This window comes from Artemia sp. Qi Xiang Cuo, chromosome 13, assembly GCF_049724085.1.
Source record: "Artemia sp. Qi Xiang Cuo chromosome 13, ASM4972408v1, whole genome shotgun sequence".
Classification (NCBI taxonomy): Eukaryota; Metazoa; Arthropoda; class Branchiopoda; order Anostraca; family Artemiidae; genus Artemia; species Artemia sp. Qi Xiang Cuo.
Window position 1 is genome coordinate 47,717,728 of NC_142806.1, and position 15,954 is coordinate 47,733,681.

Here is a 15,954-nt window from a genome sequence, read left to right on the forward strand (position 1 = left end):
CGAATCATATAACTTGATATGATAATTAAATACAAGATGTTTTTGTAGGGTAAACAAGTAAATATGTAGGGTCTGTGTTGCATATGGTTTACATATTATATTGTTTATGTGGTATATGGTTTGTGTGGAACGGTAAAGTACACAAGAAGAAGCTATGAAAAGATCAAGAGGTGTACCTGTGTGTTCTGGGTTAGATGCTCTGGGTAGTCATCATGGATTTTTGGGTCCAATTCCCATGCCTGCACCGATATTTTTAATGAATTACCTTTAATTATAGAATGCTCCAAACATCTTTGAAGTATTCGCTAGCCATTAACTGCAAAAGCGGATAAAAACTATCCAGATCATGTTTAATTCTAAAACTAATGGTAAATATCTACCAAATCATATTATTGAGTTAGGAATAAAGTGAATACACCATTCAATGCCTTTTTTTATGCTGATTACGAATATAATATGCATTTCTATCGGAAATGAATTTCAGCCCCCCCCCCTATATATACCTAACCTAACCTAACCCTGAATTGGCATATTTAGGGGGGGGGGCTGAAATTAATTTCCGATAGAAATGATTATTTTATTCGTAATCAGTATAAAAAAAAGGCATCGAATGGTGTATTCACTTTTGTCCTAACTCAATAATGTGATTTGGTAGATATTTACCAAACTAATAAATAAATTTGACATTAAAATAATAAAGACCTCGCCTGAATTCTTAGTACTGTTTGATGATATTTCATTAAGTAGGTATAAACATATAACCATACAAAATTATTATGTAATATTTTTGGGACGAATTTTCATTTTAGAGTCACTAAACTGACAAAATGTAACCCATTCTGGGAAGATGGTATTTCAATGAATCGCCTCATTACATGGCAAACCTGCTAATTCTGTAATAACAATTTGGTTTAATAATTTGTAAAATCAAAATAAACTATAGCAATGACAAAAAATAAACATGTATCATCTCTAGAAACTATTGGCAACGACAAAATTGGTTTGGGCAAAATCCGCGCCGACAATTCCGTCTACACCAGTCGATTGCGCCTAGCACTTGACCAAAAATTCCCGTAGGTATACAACGTCCTCCAGGTCGAGATTCAGGAGCTACAAATCCAGGAGGAAATGGGGCACCGGTTGGCATATGTGGCTGAGCTACAAAAATTAAAAAAATATTTTATAAGACTGAAATCAGATAAGTAGAAAAATAACAAAAATAAAATACCGTAGATGCATAAAGATCTGAGTGGAGTGGGTTTGTGAACACACGAAATAAAAGCGGAATGGAAAAAAAAAAAAAAATGGCCCTCATTTTTAGTTTAGAGGAGAAATGTTTAAAGAGTAAGACTTTTGCTGGGGTAAACATAACCTATGGACCTTAGTTTGCCATCTTTGGTCTAAGTCAACTGCTTGTTCGTTATTAGTCACAGTGCTTTTGGAATTTAGTGTCATTTTAAATTATTACAAGATTTTGTTTTGCAGTTAGCTACCAGCTACTATAGCTTCTTGGCTACTTAAAGAAAACCCGGGCAGAAGTCTTGTTTGTTGTCAAATAAACATCAAGACTGGGAATAAAACACTTGCTTTACGTTTCTATTATGATTTCTTTAAAAAAAAAAAAAAATGAATTTGTAGCCATAGGGGTCCTTCCTTTGCTTCAGTTAGGAAGTTCTGAATTTTAATTGAGAATTGCAGGCGTATCAAAATAAAGAAAAAAGAATTCACTTAAGCTTCAGTACTGCAAATTTTCGTTTCTTGCACAATATTTTCTTTAATTTTTAATTGAAACCATATAGAAAGGTAAAGAAAAGTCTTTGGAAAAAATATTTACATACCCACTCAGTACTATTGCCTCAATTATCCCCTATAATGACAAAATTTAACCAACAGAAATTTAAAAAATTAAACAGCCTTTTAATTTAATTACACTTCACAAACAATTTCGTGAAAGATCCTTATTAAATTAAAAAAAAAAACAAGTTTTTTTAACTGAAAGTAAGGAACGAAGTTAAAACTTAAAACGAACAGAAATTATTCCGTATATGAAAGGGGATGTCCCCTCCTCAACGCCTCGCTCTTTACGATAAAGTTTTTCATTGTTTAAAAAAAAATAGAGTTATGAGAAGGTCAAACATTAGCGTATAGAGCTAGGCGTTTAGGAGGCGATAGTAACTTTCGTAAACAGAAAAACTTTGGTTCGTTTTAAGTTTTAACGGTGTTACCTACTTTCGGTTAAATAAACTTGTTTTTTTTTTAATTTTTGAACGTTTTTGAATTAATAAAGATTATGATTTTGGCTCAACGTACATGAATAATAAAAAAAAAAAATTGAATATTAATTTTACTTTTATTTGGTTAAATGGCTTTTTCGCTTCCTGTTTAATTTTATTTAGAAACATTTTTATTAGTAATAAATATACGTAACTTACGAATTAACTTACGTAACGAACCTCTATATTCTTATATTTTTAATACGTATATTAGAGGATTCGCCCCCTAGTCAATACCTTGCTCTTTAAGCTAAAGTTCGAATTTTGTTCCAATTCTTTAAAAATGACCCCTTAATCACAAATGCCGTTAATTAGAATAAATAGCTCTTATGAAAGTACTAAATAATCTTTGGCTTAAAGAGATAGGCATTGACTAGGGGATGAACCCAATCATATACGTAATGTTTTCTGTCGTTTTAAGTTTTGATGTTGCTCCTTACTTTCAGTTAAAAAACTTGTTTTTTTTTATATAATTTCTAATTTTTTTTAAATAATGCTGGGAAATCCGGCGCCCCCTTCATAGCAATGTCTCTTCTCCCATGAAAACTTCCTTCATGGCAAGATCCTCCCACATAACCCCCGATCCACTCCCTCCCCCCTCCCAGAAAAAATCCCCTCTGAAAACGTATGTATACTTCCCAAAAACCAATACTATATGTTAACATTGGGTTGTTCATAACTTTCAGCCCTCCCCCTGGGGATTTCGGGGGATTAAGTCATCCTAAAAGACATATTTATCATATTTTCAATCATGCTGAACAAAATGGCTATCTCAAAATTTTGATCGGGTGACTTTGGGAAAAAAATGAGCGTGGGAGGGGGCCTATTTGCCCTCCATTTTTTTGGTCAATTAAAAAAGGCACTAGAACTTTTAATTTCCGTTCCAATGAGCCCTCCCACGATATTCTAGGACCACTGGGTCAATACGATCACCCCTGGAAAAAAAAAAAAAAAAAAAAAAAAAAAAAAAAACGCATCCGTGAACTTTCTCATTGCAAAAAATGCAAAATTCCACATTTTTTTAGATAGGAGCTTGAAACCTCCGAGGTAGGGTTCTCTGATACGCTGAATATAATGGTGTGATTTTCATTAAGGTTCTATAAATTTTAGGGGGTCTTTCCCCCTTTTTTTTAAAATCAGCCAAATTTTCTCAGGCACGTAACTTTTGAAATGTAAGACTAAACTTGATGAAACTTATATATTTGAAATCAACATTAAAATTTGATTCTTTTGATGTATCTATTGGTATCAAAATTCCGTTTTCTACAGTTTCGGTTACCATTGAGCCGGGTCGTTCCTTACTTACCGTTCGTTAACACAAACTGTTTGATGAAGTATTGCCCGACGCTCGGTATTTTATTACAAATATCGATACTCAGTGGTATAGTATCGGTGATTCGATAGTTTTAAAAAGTATAAATATTTTTGATACACATATGTTACTCTTTTTTAAAATCCAGATATATTTCTAGTCTTACCTTGGAGGCTCTTCACAAAAGATAATTTTTTTTCAGCACTCCTCTTGAAAAAAATAAATAGCTCAAAATTAAAAGAGCTAAGAAGTGGGACCCAGACTCAACTTCAATTCGTTTCTAGGATGGTGTGGCCTGCAGTACCATCGTTTATCGATGTCATCTTAGATCTATATGCAGTCATTGCTCGAAATGGTCATATTTGTGTTCGGAATGCTGTTGTATCCGAGATACGATTATTTGTTCTACTAAAGTTACACAAAAGATCTCAAGATTAGCTTTCTTAATTTCCTGTCTTTGACGAAATTAGCCATGGTACCCAATTTTTAGATGGGGTTTTTCACTGCACATCCGCTTAGAAGCTTCCTAGTTTAAGGGGCGACCATACTTGAAGCGACCTTCCTATCTCTCTCATAGTAAGCGTTTTGAGTTTGTCTGACATTAATAGTTGAGGCAGTTAGGCGGTCTCAGTCTTTTCTAATAGAATAGAATAAGGTGAACATTTTGATTTAGCAAAATGCTAAAGCCGACACCTATTTTTCCTGAAATCCCAAAAAAAACTCAAAAACCTATCTTGGGTTTGCCTGCAAGATCGCTGCAGTCAATATTGTCGTAATTGGCACTTAAAAATGAGGCAAAAAATATTCTATTGAAGAATTTGCAGCATATTTTTATAAAAAACACTTACTGACTGCAGGCCCTTCGAATAGTTTACATACCAGCGTTTCAAATTACTTATCACCCGACAAAGAGCCTAAAATACTTGGAATCAAACGGATGTGGGCGCATAAATTATGCTGAGGGGGTTAACGCTTCCTTTTGTTTAAAAGCGGTCAGTTGTTCAAAAGCGGCTTCCTTTTGTTCAAAAGCGTAAGGAACCCCTGGAAGTTGCCCTCTTCGAGCTTGTTTACTCAAGTCTGTCTGAAATCTGATACCTTTGTGTTTGAGCCTTTTTGCCGACCAGGAAAAGGGCTCGAATCGGCCAAAACGGATTTGGACTGGCGTCCCCCCTTAAGGTATTATATGCATTTCGGGTTGTGAAACCCTCTATTCTTTAACTTAGCCTTGACATATATCATGTCAGAAACCTTAATCTGTATATACTTGTCAAAATCCAAAAAGACAGCCTTTGAAAAACTATAAGATAACGGTGAGAAGCTGACCTTTCTTGAAAGACCCATATTAGAAGACAACTAAAATCCTTTGACGCTTGCTACCTTGTAATTTAGACGAATAGTAAAATTTCTAAAAAGTTCCCATCCAGGATTTTTACTGGAGGGGTGGGGTGTCTAGTCCTAGACAACATCTTTTTGGTGTTTTATAGCGAATCAAAGCCGAAGAGCAAAAAAATTTTGTCATTGTTCAGATCTCAGGGGTGGACTTAAATATGGTAGTCCCCCTACTCCACCATTGCTTCGTTTTCCGTTATATTAGAGATGGATTGTAAGAGTGCGAATAAAATTCGTCTGCAAATAATTTGAAATATGAGCTACACAAACAGAAGTCTACTTAGACGAGCATAAAGGCAAACTAAGGCTTGTCTCTTTTTAATACACCATAATAAATTAAACAATTTAAGTTGGAATATAAAAAAAAAACGTAAAAAAAACAGAATCTCCTGTAAAATAAATTAAAACAGATGTACTCATCCCATCTTGCAGAAGATTCAACAATTTTGAGAAAAAAACTAAATCATAAAAGCCAGTATATAGATTTTTTGGCATCTCACTGGAAGTAGTTTTATTTATCTCCAAAATCTAATCTGTTGAAAGTGACTATAAATTTTAATCAGCATTTGATAGATAAAAGGGAAGAATGAAAAGAAGATTTCCTAAGCAGAATGATACGTTTGAAGTACCTCAACTGAATTAAATTAAGAATTTTGAATCAAATGTGGCCCCAGCAGGCTCTCTAACAATGGGAATCAACAGTGCCGGCCTTAAAAAGAAAGGAAGTTATGTTATAGTTTCAAACAGATCCCATGGGCTATTGGGATGCCGAAAAACTTTAATATTTGAGATGAGGAAGAGAAAAATTGTTGTAAGGTTTGCCAAACATTCTTAACTCGTGAGAATGGTTTTATCGAGGCTTGGCCTCCCATGATATTTGAGTTTCATTTGATACATGACAAGTTTTACTATAAGCTCTGAAATTGGCTGCAACCACCGCAGCTACTATAGTTGTGAGTTGTGAAAAAGCAAAGAATTTCATGAACATCTCTGCAGAAAATAGCACGGTTATTATCTCAAAAGGAAAAATTTTTTAAAATTATTATAGCCTCGTTAAAAAAAAGGGAATTATTTCTCTTTTCAAACTAAAATACTCTAATTATTTCGAAAAACCTTACATTCACTACTACTTAAAAAATTCTACTAGAAAGAAAAAAGAGATTTGTACCTGTTGGTATTGATTCTTCAGTTGTAACTTGGGGGAATGGTGCTCCAGGTAACTGAATGGCAGGTTTGGACATATTAGACATCATTTCAGGCCCTGAGAAGGCTACAATTGGCTTCCTTGTTAATATATCTATCGGTGCAGGACGAGGTGTACTAGGAACAGCTACGGGGACGTCTGTTGGGGTTGCAGTTTCTATCAATGCTGCTTCTGTTGTCATTTCAAACCTTGGGACTGGTGTCATGCCAAATGGACCAACAGGTGTAATCATATCAATTGGAGGTGCAATTTCTACCATTGAAGCAGGGGCTACCGTCACTGATTCTGGCCTAGCTGGAATTCTAGACACCATTGGTCCGGTAGTAACTTTTTCGGTAAACGGTGGAAATACTGTTGTTTGTATGGGTTGTTCTGTCACTGTGAATCCTGACATCTTCTCTGTGGCGAAAGATAAGGTCATATTAGGTGTAGCCGGAGTTACTGGCATCTGTGGCTGAGTCCGCGCAAAAGGTGAAGGAATGAATGGAGGGAGAGTGATTGGAGTCTGAGTTAAAGCAGGTCCAGTGCCTCTGAAATAAAGAGAAAACGCAGTCTATTTTGCATCGGAGAATAAATACTTATTAATTATTTTTTACACGTAGTAATACCTAAAATGACCTAAAAATTGACAGCCGGCCAGCAGTAGACCACTATATCGATTGGGATGGCTCATTGGAAGTCCATAGCTTCGGTCTTTGTGAATGGCACTACGTTTTTTCCAGCTTGGTCCCTGAAAATTGAATCTTTACTTTGTTCTCACCGGCTACATAGCACTATTACTAACATACGGTGTTACCAATTATCTTAAAATTTACTTATAAGATTCTTTTTTTACAAGTAGTGGTAATAGTTGTCTTATCCCAATAGCTTAACTTGTTGGGCCGAAAGTATTAAAAAAAAAAATTCTAAAAAGTTTTACATAGTCATAAGATTTCACAAATTATATCAGGGAAACAACTTAACGAGGGTCTTCTTTTCCTTGAAGTGGTGGAAGCCCGGCTGCAAAAGGCTACTTTTGCTATTATGACTAAACAAACAAATATTTTGGTTCTTTGCTGGATAATCTTCTTGTAATCATTAAGATAATATTCGTAAGAAAGTAAAAAATGTCAGACAGAAATAAGTGGAACTTGAGGTTGAACTTTCTGCCATACCCTGCCCAGTTTTTAAAATCAGCCTCACTAAAATCGAATAGTCTCTCTAGGCACCCTTTTTGAGCTGACAGTGAGGATTATGATCATTAGTTTATCATAAGATGAAGCATCGGGTGTCTCCACCATCACAGAAAAAAAAATTCTGAATCCAAGACCTCGTCAACGATTTTTTCACTGATTTCTACTGAAAGTAAGTAAATGAACCCATTCAGAGAAATTTGTGTAAATAGGTTACTTTGTATGGTCTATATCGGGAATTATTTAACCATTCTTCAAAAACAGGTGTTCTGATGCCCTATATGTACTGGAGAAATAAAACAATTCGTGGCAACGAACTCTAAGTAAGGAGTGACCCGGCTCAATAGTAACCGAAACTCCAGAAAACAGAATTTTGATACCAAAAGATACATCAAAAGAATTAAATTTTTATGTTAATTTCAAATTTATAAGTTTCATCAAGTTTAGTTTTATCCATCAAAAGTAGCGAGCCTGAGAAAATTTAACTTATTTTCGAAAAAAAGAGGGAAACACGCACTAAGAGTCATAGAATCTTAATGAAAATCCCACAATCAGATTCAGGGTATCAGAGAACCCTACTTTAGAGGTTTCAAGCTCATATCTACAAAAATGTGAAATTTTGTATTTTTTGCCCGAAGAAAGATCACGGATGCGTGTTTATTTGTTTCTTTTTTTGTTTTGTTTTTCTTCAGGGGTGATCGTATCGACCCAGTGGTCCTAGAATATCAAGCAAGGGCTCATTCAAACGGAAATTAAAAGTTTTAGTGCCCTTTTTGAGAGACCAAAAAACTGGAGGGCAACTAGGCCCCTTCCCACGTTAATTTTTCCCCAAAGTCACATGATCAAAATTTTGGGATTGTCATTTTGTTAAACATAGTCGAATAATCTAATAACTATGTCTTTAAGGACGACTTAATCCCCCACAGTCCCCGAAGGAAGGGCTGAAAGTTATGAACTTTGCCAATTGTTTACATATAGTATTGGTTATTTGGAAGTATAGGCCTACAGACATTTTCAGGGGGAATTTTTTCTGGTGGGGGGAGGGGGGGGGGTCGGGGGGGATGGGTTTACGTTGGATGATCTTTCCATGGAGGAATTTTTCATGGGGGATGGGAATTTTCCATGAAGGGGGTGCCGGATATCCCAGCATTATTTAAAAAACGATCAGGAATTAAATTTAAAAAAACATAGTTTTTTCAGCTAAAAGTAAGGAATAACATTAAAACTTAAAACTAACAGAAATTATTAGGTATATGAGAGGGTTCTCCCCCTCGACAATACCTCACTCTTAACGCAAAAGTTTTGTTTAGTAATTTCAAAAGAGCTATCTCTTATAATTAAACAGACTTTATGATTCAGGGGTTCTTCCTAAAGAATTGGAACAAAATTCGAAATTTAGGGTGAAAACCGAGGTATTGACGAGCGGGAGAGCCCTCTCACATACGTAACAATTCCTGTTCGTTCTAATCTTTAATGTTGCTCCTGACTTTCAGTTGCAAAAAATTGTTTTTTTTTTTATTTAATAAAAAGAAAAAAGGAAACTTATCAGCGTTTCCAGCTCTTTTTAAAAGTTCCCATAAATTTGTTTCTGTAATCAACTTTTACTATTAAGATGATTCTAAATCATAGCTATCATTACTGAATCAGCATTAATGGCAATTTTCTCTTATGAAACAAAGTTTGTTTTTTTTAAAACATATTTTTCTGCTTTTGGTACTATGGGCCATGGTTCTCTGTATTAGAAATTAAATTAAAAAAAAACAAGTTTTTTTACTGAAAGTAAGGAGCGACATTAAAACTTAAAACGAACAGAAATTATTATTTCTGTTATATTTTTATTCATATTGTTATAATTATGACTTAATCCCCCACAGTCCCCGAAGGAAGGGCTGAAAGTTATGAACTTTGCCAATTGTTTACATATAGTATTGGTTATTGGGAAGTATAGGCCTACATTCATTTCCACGAGGAATTTTTTCTGGTGGAGGGGGGGTCAGGGGTGGGGTGGGTTTACGTGGGATTATCTTTTCATGGAGGAATTTTTCATGAGGGTAGGGAATTTTCATATATCCCAGATATCCCAGCATTATTTAAAAAACGATCAGATATTAAATAAAAAAACAAGTTTTTTCCACTGAAAGTAAGGAGCAACCTTAAAACTAACAGAAATTCTCCCCCCTCATCAATACCTCGCTCTTTACGCTAAAGTTTTTTTTAGTACTTTCAAAAGATCTATTTATTCTGAATCAGCATTAATGCAATTTTCTCTTATGAGACATTTTTTTTTAAACATATTTTTATGCTTTTAGTACTATGGGCCATGGTTGTCTCTGTATTAGAAATTAAATAAAAAAAAGTTTTTTTAACTGAAAGGAAGGAGCGACATTAAAACTTAAAAGGAACTGAAATTATTCCGTATATGAAAGGGGCTGTCCCCTCCTCAACGCCTCGCATTTTACGCTAAAGTTTTTTATTGTTTCAAAAAAATGGAGTTTTGAGAAAGAGTCAAACTTTAGCGTAGGCTAAAGTGCGAGGCGGTGTGGAGGGGATAGCCCTTTTCATATACGGAATAGTTTCTGTTCGTTTTAAGGTTTAATGTCGCTCCTTACTTTCAGTTAAAAACAAACTTGTTTTTTTATTTAATTTCTTAATATAATTTTTGAACGTTTTTGAATCAATACGGGTTTTGATTTTGGCTCACCGTACATGAATAATTAAAACAAAATTTGCATATTAATTTTACTTTTATTTGATTAAAAGGCTTTCTCGAAAGTTGTTTAATTTTATTTACGAACCTTTTTATTATTAATGAATATACGTAACTTACGAATTAACTTACGTAGCGAACTTCTATATTCATATATTTTTAAAACGTATATTAGGGGTTCGCCACCTAGTCAATACCTCGCTCTTTACGCTAGAGTTTGAATTTTGTTCCAATTCTTTAAAAATGACTTCTTAATCACAAAGGCCTTAATTAGAATAAATAGATCTTATAAAAGTAATCAAAAATTTTTGGCTTAAAGAGCGAGGTATTGACTAGGGAGCGAACCCAATCATATACGTAATACTTTCTGTTCGTTTTAAGTATTGATGTTGCTCCTTACTTGGCAAACTTTCTCAGGCACGTAACTTTTGACGGGTAACACTAAACTTGATGAAACTTATATATTCGAAATCAGCATTAAAATCTAATTCTTTTGATGCATCTATTGGTATCAAAATTCCGTTTTTTAGAGTTTCGGTTACTATTGAGCCGGGTCGCTCCTTACTTACAGTTCGTTACCACGAACTGTTTGATTGTAGATATTCCTGCAACCATGAGATTCAAGTGTGTTCGGGCCCTGGGTATGAAAAGTTATTGCTAATTTAAAGTACATAAGACAAATAGAAAAATTGTAGGTTTTTGGAGGAAGAGAGGATGAATAGTTAGGCATTCAAGCAGCCTAAAATAAGAAGAAAACACTTTTAAAAGAACTTATCATTGAATAAAGACCATTTCATTCGACTCAACTTTTATCACTTCCTATCAAAAAGGGCTTTTTGACTCTAAAAAAGGGAACTAGAACTTCGGATTTACAATCGAATGAGCCCCATCTGAAGTTTATACGACCACCCCTTCCATATGAAGTTCGTCTGTAAAAAAAAACAACAAAAAAACAAACAAACATTGAAGCCTTATGGCCTTTGCAACCTTATAGGCAACGCTATAGCATTGCCTCTGATAGGGTTAAACGGCGGTTGAGTTGCATGAGGATTGACTAAATGGGGTTGGATTCCATGGGGGTTGAGTTGAATGGGGTGGAGCTTCAGGGGGCCGAGTTGAATCGACCCCCTTGGGGGTTGCATTTGGGTTGCAAGAGGGGGGTTCAGTTGCATTGGAATCAGTCAAATGAGGGTTCAGTTGCACGGGAACTGCTGCCTTGTAATTCTTACTTACCGTCAAAGTTCTTGCTGATTAGGCAGTGTCACTTAATTTAAATTGAAAGAACAAATAAAGTAGTTTTTTGTTAGGCTTGGCTGGTAGTTAATTTTTCACTAAAGCACCCCTTTTACTTTTCATAATTAGCTTCCTGGGCGATTTATTTGCTTGAATTTATGCCCTATATTGTAAAAAATAACTGGGTTTAGAAAAATAAGTCACAAAATTCTGTATCCGAAAAAAAAAAAAAAATCATCTATAAGAAAAATGAGACAGTGAGAAAAATCACTAGAAATGGTGATAAGTCACGAGGAGTGAAACCGTGATTGGCAGCTAAATCGGAATGATCAAACATAAATAAGTCATATGGGATGGGAAAAAAACTTTTAAGACACACGTTGCTACCAGTCCAGCCCTTTAAACTTGGTTTAATTTAAACAACTCCATTTTAAAACACAATTATTAAAAACAGTAGCAGTTTCAGGGTCTTATAATCTGGGGGAGGGGTATACTGCAGGTATCCCTTTTATAAAATAAAATAAATTTAATGTTAGATGTCAGAAAAACTGAAGGAGGGCAGCTGTCCTCTCCCCTGCCTAGGCCTAGAGCCGCCATCGGTTAAAAATAAAGCGATAAAATAAAATGACTGTTATATTTACATGCAAATTCGGTGTTTGGTATTTACGACTGAAACTGACCTGAGCCAAAATCGGTCATTTCTATACTGATTAGTTTGAAAATACAAAAGCTTTCCCAGGAGAAGGGTAATACGACTTAGACTGTCTCTGACCAAATTAAGTGCCCAGGACCAGGATGAGGGTAAAATAAACGAATTATACGACTTCAAAAAACCAGGAGGGTAAACTCACCCCTCATCCCACCCTCTTCGACTGACCCCTGATTCAGTGTATGTGCTCAAAAAACAGATTTATGATCAACACGGTTCCAGGAATAAGGGCTTTAAGTTATGCAAGTAGCCATGTCAAATAGATGCCTTATAGATACATTTTAGCAGAAAGGCGCATATGTTAAATTTTGCTAGAATGAGGATCATGTATAAATTATGGTTTACAGAAAGTCAAGACTCTGAGATCCGTATTCCTTTCTATCTCCTCCCAATCTTCATAAATACAGACCTTTTGTGCCATTATACAATATCATTGCAGTAGCACCAATAAGGTGGAGGAAGGGGCATTTCCTCTCGACCATCTTAAAATTGGTAGCCTTCTAGATTTAAAAAACTGTTTTTTATATATTTTCATTTGGAAAAAAACAAGAAACATACCCCCTCCCCCTCTATTCAGAAAAACTACTTTGCTTGCCCCTCCTCATAGGAGTCGTCTTAAGGGATCCGATGACAGCCCTAAATCAAAATCTGTATTTTTATATTTTGCAATATATTCTGAAATTTATAGTTACAGATATGGGGTTAAAATTACAATTTCAGGTCAACTTGACTACAGCCTCTGAGCAGAAAGCCTTAATTTTGCAATAATCCTAAATTAAATCGAAGACTTCAATCAGGGGCGTAGCTCCAGTATTTTTATTGGAGGGGGGGGGCAAGAAGGGGTCCACATCCAGATAATCAATGGCGATGGGCTATCCTTCAGGTAAAAGCAATGGCGGTTCTTGCCATTTCAATTTGCTTATACTTGCTGTAAGTATTAAGTATTATTATGTAAGTATTACCGTAAGTAACTTACGGCCGACTACGACCTCTACTTTATTTTAATAAAGATAAAATTAAAAAAAAACTACAAAATGATTATAAATTTTAGATTATTTATTTCAAATTTGCAGCCCTAAAATTTCTGTGCCCGGGTCGAGCTCCCCGTCAAATAAGTCTGTATTGCCTGGAATGTAGGGGAAAAGAACTAGAAAGGAGAATCATGAACAATCGCCCACCACTGATTACCCACCGAAAACTAAGTCAAGGAAAAGCGTCATGCGTAATAAAGAGCACAGGCACAGGCATATATTTATAGCTTGGCCCAGAGACATTAACGCACAGAGACATTAAAAAAAGAGAGATACAAAAAATCATACATAAATCAAAAATTTTATTACGATTTTTCTGAAGGCACCAAACAAGGGACAATTTCTAGCTGATTCAGGCAGAGCATTCCAAGACGCATTAAAGGCAGAGGCATTAAAGACGCAGAGGCAGTCAGGGGAACGAAGTCGGATATTACTGATGAACTAAATGTTGCCAGAATTACGAAGCTGGTATAAAGAATGATCAGAGTCAAGAGATATAATCAAGACATAGATAGACTAGTTCTGAGAGCCGCAGGAAAATCACCTTGTAGCTGAAGAAAAAAGAAATGACACAGAAAAACGAATGAAAGGCAGAAAAAGAAGTTAATATCTATGTCGTAGCAATTATACACTTAATACTGAATTTAACAATAAAGAAAAAAAATTGAAAGAGACCCAAAAAAAAGCCAAAAGTAAATAATATACCTCCAGGGTTAAGAAGACGCATGCAACCCCAAGGAAAGGTCACCAGCAAATACAAATAGCCTATTTCAAGACAGACGCTTCCCATAAATATTTCTCTGTTAACACAAGAATAAAAAAAAAAAAATATTTTTAGATTGTAAAATTTGAGTACTTAAAGGGAGGCCAAGGAGCCTGAGTCTCTTCCTTCCCCATTTTATGCACATGGATATGTTGTACATCTGACGACCCTAAGTCTTCTAAAGATTATTTAAAGAGTAGTTCTAAATTGCGTCTGGAAAACCACCTACCATTAGTCCACGTAGCTACCGCTTCACTCGAAGATCACTTGCTGCCGGTGCCAAGCAGCCTGCTACCATTCTAGCCAGAGTTTTAAATGTATTACTATTCTAAATTTTCAATATTTGAACAATCCCAGACGGAACAGTCTCGGACCCTACTATTCTGAACCCCTGTACATGTATCTTTACCAAAGAATTTCGATTTTGTTTACAAGTTTAACGCTATTTTCTAAAGCAAGATCTTAGGAAAAAATTTGTAGCCCAAATATAAATGTTGGGTACTGGTGCGTTATGTGGACACTGCTATATATTGTACAAGGAAACCAGTCACGAAAAACCCGTCAAACAGACTATTCTCAAGAGACCGCTATACATAAATGACGGCAAAGCCGTGGTTTCTCAATGAGTTACAATATTTAAATGATTGTTTTTTAGCGTTTAAGAAGGAAAAAGGTACCTAGGTTAGGTTAAGTTACGTATTTAATATATGGTATGCTTTGCCCCCCACCCCCGCCCCAATGGGCAAATATATAGCCCAAATTTGCTTATAAACTATTATATGTTCATTCTATTTTATTTTATTTCATTAGCATTAACCAAACTTGACTTCTTTAGCAGTGTCCACATAATTCACCAGTACCAAATATTGTAGTAGATTAGCAGTTTTTACTACTAGAAATATGATCTGGCAATGACTGTTAGTATCTAAAAATGCGTGAAGCTAAATGTAAAAATTAAATTCAATTCGCTCAATTAAATTCAATTCGCTCAGTTCGCTCATGGGTGGATATGTTATCCACCCATACATCCTCCATCAAAAGGTTTCCGTCACAACTTCCTTACATTATAATTAATAGCTTCAAAAGTCTTGAACATCAGCTTGAGGCAAATCAAGCAGTACTTATGAAATATTTACTTGCTTTATTTTAATCTTCGATTTCTACATTGTCGTATTAGTCTAGTAACAAACAATCTCGGAAACTCTTTGACTAAAAATTTTGATTGAACTTGGAAGCCATTTACGAAAAATTTTGGGATACCTTGGATGTGCAGGAATATTTGTTTTGTGAGGAATAATTAGCGACAGCACTAAAAGGATTAAAAAATAATAAGGCTCCAGGTGCTGATAGTATGGTAAATGAGTTTCTTAAATATAGTGGCTCTGAGTTTAGAAATAAGCTACTGAAGATTATGAGTACAATTTTTGAAAAAGGGGAAGTACCTAGTGATTTTAGGAAAACATTAATTAAACCTAAATATAAGAAAGGTGATAAGAGTGATTGTGGTAATTATCGATAAATTAGTCTGGTTTCTGTAGGTAGCAAATTACTTAATAATATGATACTCTTTAGACTGAGAGATGCTGTAGACAAAGTTTTAAGTGATGAACAGTGTGGTTTTAGAAAAGGTAGAGGATGTGTCGACCAAATTTTCACTCTTAGATTAATAATTGAGAAGTGCCTGAGTTGTCAAAAACTTACACACACACATAAACTTACACGCACAAAAAAAACTTACACACACACAAAATTTTACACACACACAAAAACTTACACACACAACAAAACTTACACACACACAAAAACTTAAACAAAAACACAAACTTACAAACATAAAAAATCTTACACACACACAAAAAAAATTACACACACAAACAAAAAATTAAAAACAAAAAGAAAAACTTGCACACACAAAATAAATTACACACACAAACACAAAACTAACACAAAAATACAATCTATCACAAACACTAAAACTTATACACACACACAAAACATTACAAACACACAAAAAATAACACACACACACAAAAACTTAGACACACACATAAAAACTTACACACACACAAAAACTTACACACACACACACAAACTTGCACACACACACACACACAAACTTACGCACACACACACAAAAAAACTTACACACAAACAAAAACTT

At 34.9% G+C, this 15,954-nt stretch overlaps 1 protein-coding gene across 1 annotated transcript in view; it reads right to left on the reverse strand.

Moving 5' to 3' along the window:
* Positions 1-915: 915 nt before the first annotated feature.
* Positions 916-15,954, reverse strand: part of LOC148945349 (uncharacterized) — a 110,993-nt gene continuing 95,954 nt past the window's right edge. The window contains exons 6-7 of the mRNA XM_089098758.1: positions 6,143-6,708; positions 916-1,158 (exon numbers count right to left, since the gene is read on the reverse strand). Coding sequence (XP_088954884.1) covers positions 980-1,158; positions 6,143-6,708 — 745 coding nt within the window. The 3' untranslated portion in view covers positions 916-979. The remainder of the gene's footprint in view (positions 1,159-6,142; positions 6,709-15,954) is intronic.